This window comes from Boleophthalmus pectinirostris, unplaced genomic scaffold (genome assembly GCF_026225935.1).
Source record: "Boleophthalmus pectinirostris isolate CB_2022bp ecotype Guang Dong unplaced genomic scaffold, ASM2622593v1 HiC_scaffold_11, whole genome shotgun sequence".
NCBI classification, from domain to species: Eukaryota; Metazoa; Chordata; class Actinopteri; order Gobiiformes; family Gobiidae; genus Boleophthalmus; species Boleophthalmus pectinirostris.
Window position 1 is genome coordinate 3,177,714 of NW_026570994.1, and position 14,930 is coordinate 3,192,643.

Here is a 14,930-nt window from a genome sequence, read left to right on the forward strand (position 1 = left end):
GAGAGGCTGTCACTGCCCGATTCTGCACCAACTGTGTGTGCCTGGATATCTGTGTCATCCCTCAGTCATCCAGGTACGATCTATAGCAAAAGAAATGTAAACTCTGTCAACTGGACAAAAGTTTTAGTGTCAAGATGTTGATCCAAGTGACTTTTTCAGTTCTGATGAAGCCATAAAACAAAAACGGTCACAAAGGTCAGCATCTTCTCTCAATATAAATAAACAAAACTGAAATGATTTTTTTCACAATAGCTTCAGAAAGTGGTGCCATTAGTTAACCCCAAGGACATGATTGTTGTCAGTTCAAAGGATTTAGGAACTGGGAAGAGTGGTGTGACTGGTTCTTTGGGGAAATCAGACTATAATTGGACAGCGTGGGAAACAGGAGTACTCTGTGTGGATACTGGTGATAAAGTTTGTGTCACAGCAGTCGCCCACGGGCCACATGTGGTCACATCTTGTGGTCTGCAGAGCCGCAGCTGGATGTGGGCCAGGGGATTACGGTGGTATTAGTGTAATCTTAGTGTGAGGGCATCTGGAGTAATACGCTGAGCCCGGCACATCTGTCTGACACTCTGCCACAGCACCTGAGGCTGCAAACAACAACACAGCTCTAAGCCACTGTTTGGAGATGAAACATGTATTTTGGTCCTCCCTTTTTGTCAAACTCCTCACTTTTAAAGGTGCTGTAACTGATTCTTATTCTCTTAAAACATGAACAACAGAACAGGTCATTTTAACACGAGACACTGAAGGTGAATAGGAAAAAATCTTACATAATATCTGAAATGTTTATTAACCTTGTTTTTGAAACGTTTTCTGTAAAAATGTTTACTCACATACATTTTTAAGAACAAAAAGTAGTAGAAGTATATATATATATATATATATATATATACATATAAATATATATATATGTGTGTGTGTGTGTATGTATACACACACACACACACACATATATATATACACACATATATATATATCAGTGTGTGTTTTATGGGTGTATATATGTATATGTATGTGTATATATGTGTATATATATATATATGTGTGTACAATACAAAATGGGGAAAAAAAAAAAAAACTATTGGGGTTAAAATTATATTTTGTTTGAATAATATGTAATTTATTTTGCTATACGTAAATATTTGTTAAGTTCCGTGATCTATGTACAGAAGCAACCACATCATTTTTGAAACTATGTCATGAACAGAGGTGGGTTCATATAAGTTTTTTCTTCTTCCCACTCCTTTTTGAGAAATGTGCTTTTCTGTTGTTTACAATGTATATGTAGTATACATGATTATTGTTTCTCTCTTGGCACAAACTTGAAATAAAAACAAATCAATCAATCAATCATGTAGTAAAAATAAGGCTTTTTATGTGTAAAAACAAACAACATTGGAAAGTCTGGGGACATTGATAACAAATATGGAAAGAGCCAGGTCTAAATTTCCAGCTTTACTTTGTTGTCATATTAGATACTAAAATATACACTGACGGGATTTTGGATTTCCTATTAAGAACTGGAAACAAAATCTTACTGATAATTGTCTTAAAAATTCAAATTTCACCAGATTAAATTACAGTTAAAACTTTAATAAACCAGACATGGCATTAGATAATCTTCCATATGCTTGGTTAAAATCTTGTTAGGTATAAGTGAAGTAAAGTTTGTTTTTTGTTGGTGCTAGAAATGTTTCGTGTTCCTCTATGGGGAGAAATCCATTTTGAGTAAATGGCTGTTAAAGTTACAGTGTCCCTTACATCTGAACATCTTTTGGTGCAGATTAAACAGTTCTGTTGTTTGTATGTTTAAAGACCTAACTGACCCAAAAAAATAGTCTTCCCATAACCATACCATACCAACTTTATTGATAAAGCACTTTAAAAACTTCACAGCTGGTCAAAGTGCTATACACAAACACAGGACAAGGACAATACACAATATTTTTATTATTTATTTATTTATTTGTTTATGTATTTTGCATAACATATAATAATAAAAAAAACACACACTAGAAAAAAAAGTAGGTGCAGGAAGAGGCAAAAAAAACCCAAAAGAGCGCATATTAAAGCCTCCACCTTATGAATACATTAAAAATTGTCGCATTATCGTTGTGAATTAAAAAATAATAATAATAAAATAAAAAATTATATTTAAACACCATGGATTAAATTCAATTGATTCAAACACAATGAAACATCCACAACTGAATGATTATCAAACATTACCATGAAACATCAAACAACGTGGCACAGAATGATGCTCTCAGAATTCTGCTAAAGACTCCAAGGTGGGAAAGTGCTCGTGCTTTGTTTGTGACTGTAAATATTCCCACATTCCAGGCTCTAATCAGGAACCTCATGTTTAAATTTATGTGTAGGTTAAATGAATCAAGAAATGGAATTATAACGAGCTTGACAGATAATAAGGAAAGTGACACCCAATATTACTCTGTCATCTGGAAATGTTGGAAGAGCAGCTGCGTGTATTTGAATTCTATGGACCTTATGTCACTGTAGGTTTTTTTTTTTATGTGTATGTGTATGTGTATGTGTATGTGTGTGTGTGTGTGTGTGTGTGTGTGTGTGTGTGTGCGTGTGTGTGTGTATGTGTGTGTGTGTATGTGTGTGTGTGTGTGTGTGTGTGTGTGTGTGTGTGTGTATGTGTGTGTGTGTGAGTGTGTGTGCTGGTGTGTTTATATATAGGTGTAGCGTATTGCGGGTGTGTGTCTTTCTGTGTACGGTTTGGACCCTGAGTCTGTAAATAAAGATGCGGGTCCGGTCAAGCAGAAGTAAACATCAAGGCCAAAAATTCAAGTTAATGCATCTGATATAAAAATGTATTGAACAGATACATATGTACTCTAGTTTATGAAACTGTTGACCTTTTTTCTGTACCATTTTGGTTCTAAAGTTCCATATGTTTTAAACAGACCATGTATGAAACATGGAACAAAAATTATTTCCCAAATTTCAAAGACCTGCAAATCATGTAAATAAATGGATGTATTTCCATCATATCTTGTGTTATTCCATCTTTGAACTGTTGATGAAGGTACATGATTTTTCAAAAAAAAATGTATTTAAAATGATAAAAATTTGCTTGGAAGGACTGACATATTTTATAGAAATAGTTTCCTTTCATTTTGAAGTAATATTAAAGTATTCGGAAGAAAAAAGCGACAAATGATGTAAAATCCTGCACCTTCTACTTGTTTGTACAATTTTCCCTCCGTTACTTTTCCCTCCGTTACCATGACCTTTCTTAATAAAAAATCTCATGAGTCAAAAAGTAAGAGGTTTTTCAACCTAATCTTGTACCATATGGTAGAAAACTATATGAAGCAAATATTCAAACCAGTTTGTTAAGGATATGGAAGTGAGAACCAAGAGTTATCACTGTTTGGATTTATTGCCCAAAAAGTGCTGCATATTTCATTCCCTCTGTTACCGACATGAGTTTTAAATTTTTTTTTGTCAACAACTTGAAAGAATATCACAGGTTTAACTTGACCCTGTTGGAGTGTAACTCTTTCCTACATTCTGATACTTTACTTATTTCAATAGTCCCTCTAGTTTCTGAATAAGAGACATTTGAATGTCAAAAATCTGCCCCTGTTTCCCTCCGTTACCACTTGACCCGACCCAAAAATAAATAAATAAATACATAAATAATAATAATAATAATAATAATAATAATAATAATAAATAAATTAAGAATATAAAACAAAAACATTTTAACTGTGCACTAGTTTGAAGAGCGTCTTAGTGAATAATATAATAACTGAATGCCGTCCTGTGGAACCTTCAGGCAAAGCAATAACATCGCCATGGAGACAAGCAGGTGGCAGACCCTCCGCCAGAAAAAGTTACACGGTGTACTTTTCCAGCGCAGTACTGTAATCCTCTCTAGCCGCGCTGGTAGGAGATATATATTTATGTATTTGTGTGTAAGTATAAAATGTGGGCATATATCTTTTCCTGTGTGAAAGCCAGTACTTAGAGAGTGAGTTAAAGCCCCCTGGTGAATAATTGACACACACACCCCTCCCTCCTCTCTTCCCTCTCTCCCTCCCTCTCCTACAGTCCTCCCACGCTCTCCCGCTCACCTGCTGTCCGGCGTCGCCCTCCTTTCTCTCGCCCTCCCTTCTTTCTACCTCTTTCCATCGCTTCTCTCTCTCCTTTTCTCTCTCTATCTCTTTATCTCCTCCCCCTCTCTCCCCGTCCTGCTGTGTGTTTCTTTCCATGGTCTTAATGCACTCACTCATCAGCGCTCCTCTGTGCACAGCCCGCCGCTACACCGTGAGTACTATTACTTAACTATTACTTTTACTGTCCGCAAATATAGCTCTTTGCGTTGTTATTTTTTTTGTATTTTAGTATAGTAGTAGTAGTAGAGTACCTGTACTACTACTTACTTACTGACAACTTAATAAAATAGCTTTTACACACGATTTAAAATGACTAACAATTAAGTAAGATTTAAAATTGTGCTCTTTGGATGTTAACTTTATCGAGTGTTGATGGAAAAATTTGGCAAAATTTTAAACAATTTGCGATATTTTCATTAAATTTGACCAGTGTTTTTACTCTATTTTTTAACGTTTCAGCTTAAAAGTATCACAAACTCATGAGTGAAGGTAACCAAAATCATATTCCAGCACAAGTTTGAAGTAAAAAAATATTTCAAATTGAGGTTCACTTAAACAAAATAAAACAAAAAGAAAAATGGACAGTTACAAAAACTTAAATGAACTGAAACTGAAATATTGGTACTGGTCAGGTGGTACTTTATCACCTACTTATTTTATGAATTTCTGTAATAAAGTCCTATTTCTTCACTTTTTGTTATAGTCAATTCAACTTCTTCTTTTGTCTTTTTACTTTTATTACTATAATTCTAATGTCTGCTGTACAATAACTCAAATAACATTCAGATTTAAAGGTGCACTGTGTAGCTTTTCAGAGGCTTATCTATGCACATGTTGTTGTATTGTCTGGTCTGTTCTATAGTAAGATATTAAAAACATATCCTCATTTAGACAAGCAGATTATACCACCACATAATGCTAAAGGTCAGATCTGTGGGGAGGCGAGTCCACTCACAGTAAGAAGGCAGGTTTTTCTAAAAGCGTGAACAAATATGGAGACTATAAAGACTACAAGCCTCAACTGTGAGGTGTAACAGTGTTGTGACATTAATGTTTAATGTTTAATATGCTTAAAGCTTCAGTGTGTAGTTTTCTCGAGGTGGCACCTGCATGACTCCGTGGGAATAAAAGGTTAAAAGCATACTTCAGAGCATTGTCCATGGTTTTATGCCACACAGAGCAAGGCCAAATAAGAATCAGGTTTGTGGAGATGCAAATCCACTAGGTTTTTAGTGTAATAAACTAAATAAACCAAAATGGACACTTTTACTTAAGCCCTTAAAGCCAACTGTCACAAATATGTGATAAACCATTGGGATCAAGATATAAGCCGAGACAGTGGCTGCATTCCCCCAATAATGGTTAGTGCATCTGCAGGAACCTTTGGCAAGCACTTGTTTCCAGTTGTTTTTATTTTTAATTTCTATTTTTCTTTCTATTTTTTATTTTTATTTATTTATTTATTTGCTATAGTGTCAAATCCCAAAACATGCTACATAGGTCTCCAGGAAGAACAGTTGATAGTCAAGGTCAGTTAAATACAATCAATCAATGAACCTGCCCAGGGACGACAGGTGGAAATGAGGAATGATGCTACAACCTGATGTACAAACATCTCTCCTGTTAAGGTTCATGTAAATAATGTGCACTGTCTCAAATAAATAAACAAGTAAAGTCACCTTAATAATATAAACTTAATTTACTACTTAAAGGTAAAAACACATAAAAACATTTTTATATACATCTATGTAAATTCAGGCGTTAAGGGGTTAAGTATATTTTTGACTAAAGGTTACATACTGAGGCTTTAACTAGTCTACCAAAACTCAAATGTTTTCTAATTAGATGCAGACAGTGTCTAACTGTCTGAGTTTTTCAGAGTCAGAGTTTTACAATACACTTTTTTATAAATGTTTTTGAAACAGTATGTACCATTTCTAAAACATTTCACCAAATCTTTCATTTTAAATGTGCTTTTTTGACCTAAAACATCTGTGTTATGGATAATAGTTAGTTAGTTACTTCCGGAACCAGAGCAGACTTTGAAGCAGGCTCGACTGTTGACCTCCACTGGGAATTTTCCTCTGTGGTCACTTCTGCTGGATGTCCACTTTGGCGGCCTCTAGTGGCCAACATCAAAGTCCCTATGTATTCATTCATGTATTTATTTTGGGCAAGTACGAAGATTTATATTATTATACAATGGAACACAGAACATTAATGAAATCAAAAATAGAAATAACCACAACAAAAAAATTACCCAAAAAGGAGTAGGAAGAAGAAAACATATTTAATCCCACCCTCACTCTTCTAATCTAACACGTGAGCTTTCTTTTGCATGTTTCAGACATTTTGCATGAAACTATATGAACTATTTACAAGGTGGTAAAGGTTAAAGATACCAACAATGGTGCCAGACAACAAATACAAGTCATGTAATGGACGGAACACACCAGCACACGGAACAACCAACATAAACCAGCACTACAATATGTTCTAATATTATCACCCTGTCTCTATTTACTGTGACCAGACCATATGTTTATAGAAAAACAAATTTATGGATATTTTGGCATTGGTTGAGACGTGTATACAGACTGTTCCAGAGTTTTACACCACATATAGACACACAGAAACTTTTACAAGTTGTTCGAACATTTGGCAATTTGAAATGTATGTATCAGTCTCATCTCTGCTCATAAGCTACATCTGAAAGTCTACACTGTTCTTATCTGAGCTCTCCTCATTCCTTTGTCCAGGTGCAGTGATGTGGCTCCTACAGGTGACTCTTTTGCACATGCTCAGTGGCTATATCCTCCCTCGCTCCCACAGCGGCTGGTGCCAACCGGGCTGCGACTGCCGGGGCGAGCTCAAGTTCACCATCTGCTCCCGCGCCATGTTCACCGCCCTGCCCTCGCGAGTCCCGCCCACCACCGAGCTCCTGGACCTGTCTCACAACCTCATCTCCACCATCCCCGAGCACGCGCTGTCTCACAACCGCAAACTCCGCATCCTCCTGCTCCAGCACAACAACATCAGCCTGGTGGAGGACGGCTCCTTCTCGCAGCTCGAATTCCTACAGAAGTTGGACCTGAGCTGGAACCGCATCCGCAGCCTGAGTGAGGGCTTCTCCCTGGGGCTGACGTTCCTCCGAGAGCTCCAACTCGCCCACAACCTCCTGACCAGCCTGGACAGCCGGAGCTTCGCACACTTAGACGGGCTACAGAGGCTCAATCTGACGGGGAACTTCATCCACCTGATCCGGATGAGGTCTTTTGCCTCCATGAGCTCCCTGAGGCACCTCCATCTCGCAGGCAACCAGCTGACGGACCTCAAGAGCGGAATCTTCTCCATGTTGCGTTCCCTGGAAGTTCTCAACTTGGAACGTAACTACATCAGCGAGACGGACGTTGGTGTCTTCAAACCTCTGACCAGTATGACGTTGCTCAACCTCGCCAACAACCAAATGTCCACCGTTTACTTCAAGACCTTCCTGAGCATCCACACCTACAGCACCCACATCCTGATGGAGGGGAATCCGTGGAACTGTGATTGCGATCTCCAGAGAGTTTTCCGGAAACTGCGCACCATTCAGAGGCTTTTCCTGGACGACTACATCAACCTGACGTGCAGAGAGCCAGAAGTTCTGGAGGGGTACCGGCTCATGGAGGTGGATGCAGAGCTGTGCATTGCCGAGACGGTCACGGTGCTCATCATCACCGTTACTGTGGTGATCACCGTGCTCGCCGCCATGCTCATGGGAGAGAGGAAGAGGAAGAAGAAGAAGAAGGGCAAGCACTGGACCCAGCAGGGGGAGCTGTCGGACGAGTCGGATTATTAAGAGTTGCCGGATGTTTAAATAGACTTTAAGACTTTAAGAATGACATTCCTACAAACTTAAAAATGCTCTGTTGGCCTGATTTGGATCCAATCACGTGGCAGATTGTGGTACTTTTATGCCACATTCTACTGGATGTCAGTTGTGGATAAATCTGAGTCAGTTCTCCCAACATCGTTGTAAATGTGTTCTGTTGCAGGAGTTGGAGAAAATCTGGATGCCACTAGCTCCTGCTAATAAAAAGAGTCGGTTAGTTGTCGGTGACTCAGTTGTGGCAGTTTGACTTTTACATGTTCAGAAAAACACTTCTGTCTTCTGTCAAATGATGTGAAAGAAAGTCTAAATGTCACTACAAAGTTTTTAGAAGACACTTTCTCTCCATGGTAACTTAACATACTTAACAAAATGACTAAAAGACAGTTCCCCCGTTTACTGTGTGCACGGACATTTTGCTGTGACTTAAATCCAACCGACTGGTCTCGGACTCAGAAACCCAATTTGACTGACTGTTCCATTGCACTTTCTTGAGGTGGAAGTTGGTTTTCTCAAAGTTCCGAGCACAAGTAGATGCAGGTTCTTATGTTTGCTTTATAGTTACATGAAAACCAGAAAAGCTTAATATGTTTTTTTTTTGTTTTTTTTTAACATTTTAACACAATGCACTTTTGATTCTGCAATCAGCAAGTGCATATACAGGAAGGATTTGAACAGAAGCTCTTTCAGATGGACACTGCAAATACTAACTCTAACCCCTCACACTCTGCACTTGTGAGACTCTTGTTATGGACGACTACACGTCTCTGTTCATACTTGTGATGCTAACTATAGGCATGCTCTGTCTGAGGCTTAGTAAGATTTTAAACTGAGCTTTGTTTCAGAAAAATCTGAAAATACCATAATATGAACCCTTTATTTATTCTTAATAAAGCATTAACAAAGACTTCATAATGAACTAATTTTAAAAAATTTAAAGATTTGCTCAGACCATAGTTTAAAAGGCCCGTCTCATGTAAAATCACTCTTTTCACATTGTATCTTCTGCACATAAACAAGCACAGTTTGGGTTTTGGAACATCCATTACACAATAGTTCTGAAATCTTACTGATTTCTTGGAGACAGTCACAGACCAGGAACTATGAAAGACCAGCAAAAATAAATGCTGCAGTTTGCTTTTAGTTCTCTTCAGTGGTTTACTCGTGGTAAACTTACAGCTCTAGGATCACCATCACTGGACCCTGGTACTGTGGGAACAACATCCTTTTCCAAAGTGTCGCTTCTGCTTCATTGTAAGTTCAGTTTTACCCGTAGTACTCAAAGCAGTCTTAAGTGAAGTGTCGTTCACAAACAAAAATATTCTTGGGGACCTTTTTGTCTGTGTTCCCAGAAATAAACTCCAGCCACCTAGCACACCTTACTTCTTCTGTCAGCATGACAAATAATTTGGACTTGCCATCACTGCCTAATACGCACTTTCTCCATGAGGACATGGTTACATGGTTACAAAAAGCATGTTTGAAGCGAAACATAAAGATAAATAACACAGAACAGCAGACTTGTACGGTGCAGATGCAGGACGGTGTGAGAGTGGGTGAAGGCTATGTTACGTCAAACGCATCATAGGTGTATCTGCCACGTCATCGTTGTAGCAGCTTTAGTTCATTTTCACGTGGGAGGGTGGCAGAAATATGCTGCAATTTGTTAAAAAAATCGCCGAATCAATCTAAAAACCACTATGAAAAGTTGATTTTGCATGAGATGGGCCCTTTAAAAGGACTGGACTAATGGAGTGTGATGTCACCCATAACAGTTACAGCTCTGAATTTGGAGCGGCGAGTTCCATATTAGGAATAAGAATTTATTTTACAGACAAAACAGCAAAATAAAAACACCAGAATCATGTAGAGAAGCTTAATATGAACATTTTACAAACAAAATGAGGGTCCTGACAGTAGACGTTACAGAGAGCGAGTCTTTGTTCATGCTTTATTAAGGCTAATTAAAGTGTAGTTATCATAAAGTGTTACCTAAAATATTTTATTCTTTTACACTATTTTAATATTTTTCTTATAGATATAAAATATGAAAATGTGAAATAAATATATAACTAATGTTTTGGGTTGAATGTCACTTTTTTGGAGCATACTGACACTTTGCAGCAACAACATTCTCTGGGGTTGTGATGCTAACTGAAGGCACTGCTTTGTTTGAAAATCTGTTCAAATCTGAGCTTCATTTTAACAAAATCTGACCGAAAAGAATGTGACAGCGAAGTGTTCATATTTTGGAATCTAAATGTGGGGTTGCAGGTTCAAATATTGCTTGCATTGTACTTCGGCAAGACACTTGACCCACAGAGGGGGAAATGCAACAGACAGGTCCAAACAGGACAGCTCCGAGGGGGTCAAGAGGCCCTGTAAATAATGTAGTGCCCAGGAGGAGGTCTGAGCTCTTTGGGAGATTACAGTCACTTTGGTGAGAACACTGTAGGCATTATATTACATCATTTGGAAAAATATCGACTTGTGGATGGGTAGAGTAACCAAAAATTGTACTTAAAGAAGGTCTGTTTTTTTATACCATGTTAGTCCAATGAGGTTCATTTGGTCTTACAATTATTTATGTTATTAGGTTGAGGAGAAAATTCAGTTTGTCGATTGGACAAAAGTTAGTTTGGTGGAAGACCTTTCGCAGCTCATCCAAGCTGCTTCTTCAGTTACTTGGATGAGCTGCGAAACGTCTTCCACCAAACTAACTTTTGTCCAGTTGACAAACTGAATTTTCTCCTCATGGATTCTACCTGGACGACTGAGGATTCTTCACATATGTTATTAGGTTCTTTTTTCAGACCTAGAATTTGTTTTCATACCTGACAGTTTGTTCTGCTCCCTGTGCTCTTCCTCAGAGTCTCGTGACTTTTCTGTGACGTGTCATTCAGCTGATTTAAACAGGTTTTGGTGCTGTCTTCCTACCGGCGGAGGCAGGACGACAGCGCCATCTGCAGTCCCACTTCCTCAGGACAGTATCCCAGGTGTGTGAGAGTAAAAAAGCCCCTCGTCCCGGTTTATAGTCTCATGGGCACGTTTCCGTATTTCGATCACCTCTTTAATCCAGCTACAATGTACGGAAGGGCAATCAAAAGCGCCAAAACCTGTTTAAATCAGCTGAGTGACAGGTCACAGCAACATCATGTGACTCTGAGCAAAAGTGCAAGGAGCAGAACAAACTGTCAGAAATGAAAACAAACTCTTGGTCTGAAAAAAGAACCTAATAACATACACTATCAGAAGACCAAATGAACCTCATTGGACTAACATGGTAGAAAGCTTAAAAAAAAACTCTCTTTAAGTACAATTTCCATCCACACGTCGATATTTTTCCAAATGATGTAATATAATGCCTCCAGTGTTCTCACCAAAGCGGCTCTAATCTCCCAGAGAGCTCAGACCTCTTGTTAGCTCTCCAAACTGTCAGGTATGAAAACAAAATTTCTACCACGTTGTTCCCTCATCAAAAACATGTCTGAAGAGCTTTTAGATGTCATTTGTGCATGTTTGAGAAATCTAGCGATCTCTCCTGAGCCTGATTCAAACCCGCCTTATGGTTAGCTATATGATTCTGTGCAACACTCCGCCCACAAGCCAATGTCACCCACGCTCCCACTCGACAATTCTCCATAAATATACTAAAACAAAATACAGAATCATAAACACCAACTCATATCTGTATAACTGCTGTCCGTGATGAGCTTTATGTGACTGGAGCGAACGCTATGGGCGACGTCACACTCCTTTACACAGTCTGTGGCAGTGTTTCCCAAACTTTTTTTCTGGGGACTCATATTTTAAAATTCAAAAATCTTCGCGATTCAAGTCAACAGACATTACATTATTCATAAATCACAAAATAAAAGTGGATTTGAGCATTATTGAACATTCATGAGGATATTTTATTGTTGTGTGAGTAATTGTGTCTCTGAACAATTAGTATTACTCAAGTTTGAAACAATGAAAAACACAAACAATAAATGTAACCCTATATACATATAAATATAAATAAATAAATAAAATATAAATATATATATATATATATATATATATATATATATATATATATAAGGAAAGCGGCTACGGCCAAATACCTGCAAAGAGTGAGGCAAGTCCTTAGAAGCCAGCTCAATGGCAAGAACAAGGTGCAGGCAATCAACAGCTACGCCCTGCCAGTGATCAGATACCCTGCAGGGATTGTAAGCTGGCCAAAGGAGGAGATACAGACCACAGATGTTAAGACACGAAAGCTCCTGACCATGCATGGAGGGTTCCATCCCAAATCCAGCACCCTGAGACTGTACGCAGGCCGGAAGGAAGGGGGCCGAGGACTAGTGAGTGTGGGAACCACTGTCCAGGATGAAACATCCAAGCTCCTTGAGTACATCAAGGACAAGGCCCCAGCAGATGAGGTGCTCAGAGAATGTCTCAGACAGTGGGGTCCAGAGGAAGAGGTGCTGGAGGGACCATCATGGCAGGACAAACCCCTACATGGGGCGAACCACCAGAACATAACTGAAGTGGCTGATATCAAGAAATCCTACCAATGGCTTGAGAGGGCTGGTCTGAAGGACACACAGAGGCACTGATCCTGGCTGCTCAGGAGCAGGCCCTGGGCACTCGAGCAATAGAGGCCCAGATCTACCACACCAGACAAGACCCACGGTGTAGACTGTGCAAAGAGGCTCCTGAGACAGTCCAGCACAGAACTGCAGGGTGTAAGATGCTGGCAGGGAAAGCATACATGGAGCGACATAACCAAGTGGCGGGCATAGTGTACAGAAACATCTGTGCAGAGTACGGGCTGGAAACCCCAGGATCAAGGTGGGAAACACCTCCAAAGGTTGTGGAGAATGACCGAGCCAAGATCCTGTGGGACTTCAGATACAGACTGACAGAATGGTGATGGCGAACCAACCAGACATAGTGGTGGTGGATAAGAAACAGAGCAGAGCCGTGGTGGTTGACATCAAATACCAAGCGATGGTAATATCAGGAAAAAGGAACACGAGAAGCTAGAGAAATACCAGGGGCTCAAGGAAGAGCTGGAGAGAGCCTGGAAAGTAAAGGCATCAGTGGTGCCTGTGGTGATCGGACACTCGGGGCTGTAACCCCCAAACTGGAAGAGGCTACAACAGATACCGGGAAAAACAATGGAACATCTCAGTCCAGAAAAGTGCAGTACTGGGAACAGCAAAGATACTGCGCAGAACTCTCAAGCTCCCAGGCCTCTGGTAGACGACCCGAGCTGAATGAGGGTGAGAGACCAACCACCGTGGAAGGTGAGAAACACATTATATATATATATATATATATATATATATATATATATATATATATATATATATATATATATATATATATATATATATATATATATATATATATATAGTGTTGGGGAGTAACAGATTGCATGTACCGGCATTACATTATCAGAGTACACATTATGAATAACTGTATTCAGTTACAGTTACTGTTTCAATGAGTGGTAATTGGATTACAGATACTTTGTTGAAATAAACGGATTACACAGCAGGATTTTCCTGTTTTCACATTTGGGGCTATATTCTCTTTTTTTTTCCCCCGGTAATTCCACTCATTGCCGGACACTTAACCAGGTTTAAAACCAGGTCTAAAACCAGGACTAAACCAGGTCTAAAACAGGATTTAACAGGACTAAATCATGCTGCGTGGACGTGTCTCCTTGTCTTCTATCAGTAATATTTTTAATACGGTTAAGTAAAGTCTCTGCCTTTTTATTTTCTTTTAACAGACAAAACATCTTATGTTACGATATCCAAGTCTTTGCTTCTCTACAGCAAATCAAGTAAACCAAAGTATTCAGATTACGTTACTCACCTTAAGTAACTTAATTAATTCTGTTACAAACTACATGACTCTTAAAAGTGTCATTTCTTTAAAAAGTTACTACTACTATAAGTAAATATAACTGAGTACTCCCCACCTCTGTTTATTCTTGTAACTCATGATCGTTTCTCATAAAGTCCATCCATCCACACATGGCTGTTGGTGAAAGAACATTGTGTAGAGCTGTGACCTCTAGAAGGACAGAGTACAGTTACATTGTGGTACGTACTTCTCTGAGAGGTTTCAGACAGTAGTTTTTGAGTCAAATATTGTACAGTGTAACAGAAACATTTATACAGGAGCCAACTTTACTCAAAACACCAATGGATTTTTATCATTTTTCTACAAACATGTTGGTTTGATATTTCCAGGCTAGTTTTTGATCAACAATCACCCCCAAAAACTTAGTTTGAACAACTTGGTTAAGTTTGATACCATACTAACAGACTGTCATATCTTGACTACATGTATTATTTTTTGGACTGAAAATCATAAAATTAGTCTTTTGTAGATTTAGAGAGAGTTGATTTGCTTTAAACCACTCAGAAATGATTGATAATTCCTCATTTGCCTCTCTCATCAGAGCATTTAGATTGGGATGAGAAAACAACATTATAACTTAGAGCAGATCTTTTTTCACGTCTCTTTCCTCTTGATTTAGTCCAAGTGCAACTGAAGCTTTCACACCAACAAAAATGAACTGAACTTAGAGCTTCTGGTTTGAATGGAACATTTGGTGTGCATTAACTGCTGTCTGTGTGAAATCACCCTGTATGCTACATAAAAACTATTTTATTGCCTGGTGCGGACCAAAAAATCCAACTAGCGGTGTAAAAGTGCTCTTAGGCTGGGTTCCACCTTGTGATGTCATGTGTTTCACTGTGTTTTTAAACTCTATACACCTTCACTAGAATCATTTGGATTATTTCAGACCTGGAATTGACAGTCTTTACTGAACTAAAGGTCAAAGCAGCTTTCCACCACTACATGACATCACAAGGTGGAATTTGAGCTCTGGAGAT

General features: G+C 38.7%; 1 protein-coding gene across 1 annotated transcript; it reads left to right on the forward strand.

The window, feature by feature from the left end:
* Positions 1-6,924: 6,924 nt before the first annotated feature.
* On the forward strand, positions 6,925-7,998 carry LOC110162214 (insulin-like growth factor-binding protein complex acid labile subunit). Its single transcript, XM_020927081.2, has one exon. The coding sequence runs from the start codon at positions 6,925-6,927 to the stop codon at positions 7,996-7,998; it is 1,074 nt and encodes a 357-aa protein (XP_020782740.1).
* The last annotated feature ends 6,932 nt before the right edge of the window (positions 7,999-14,930 follow it).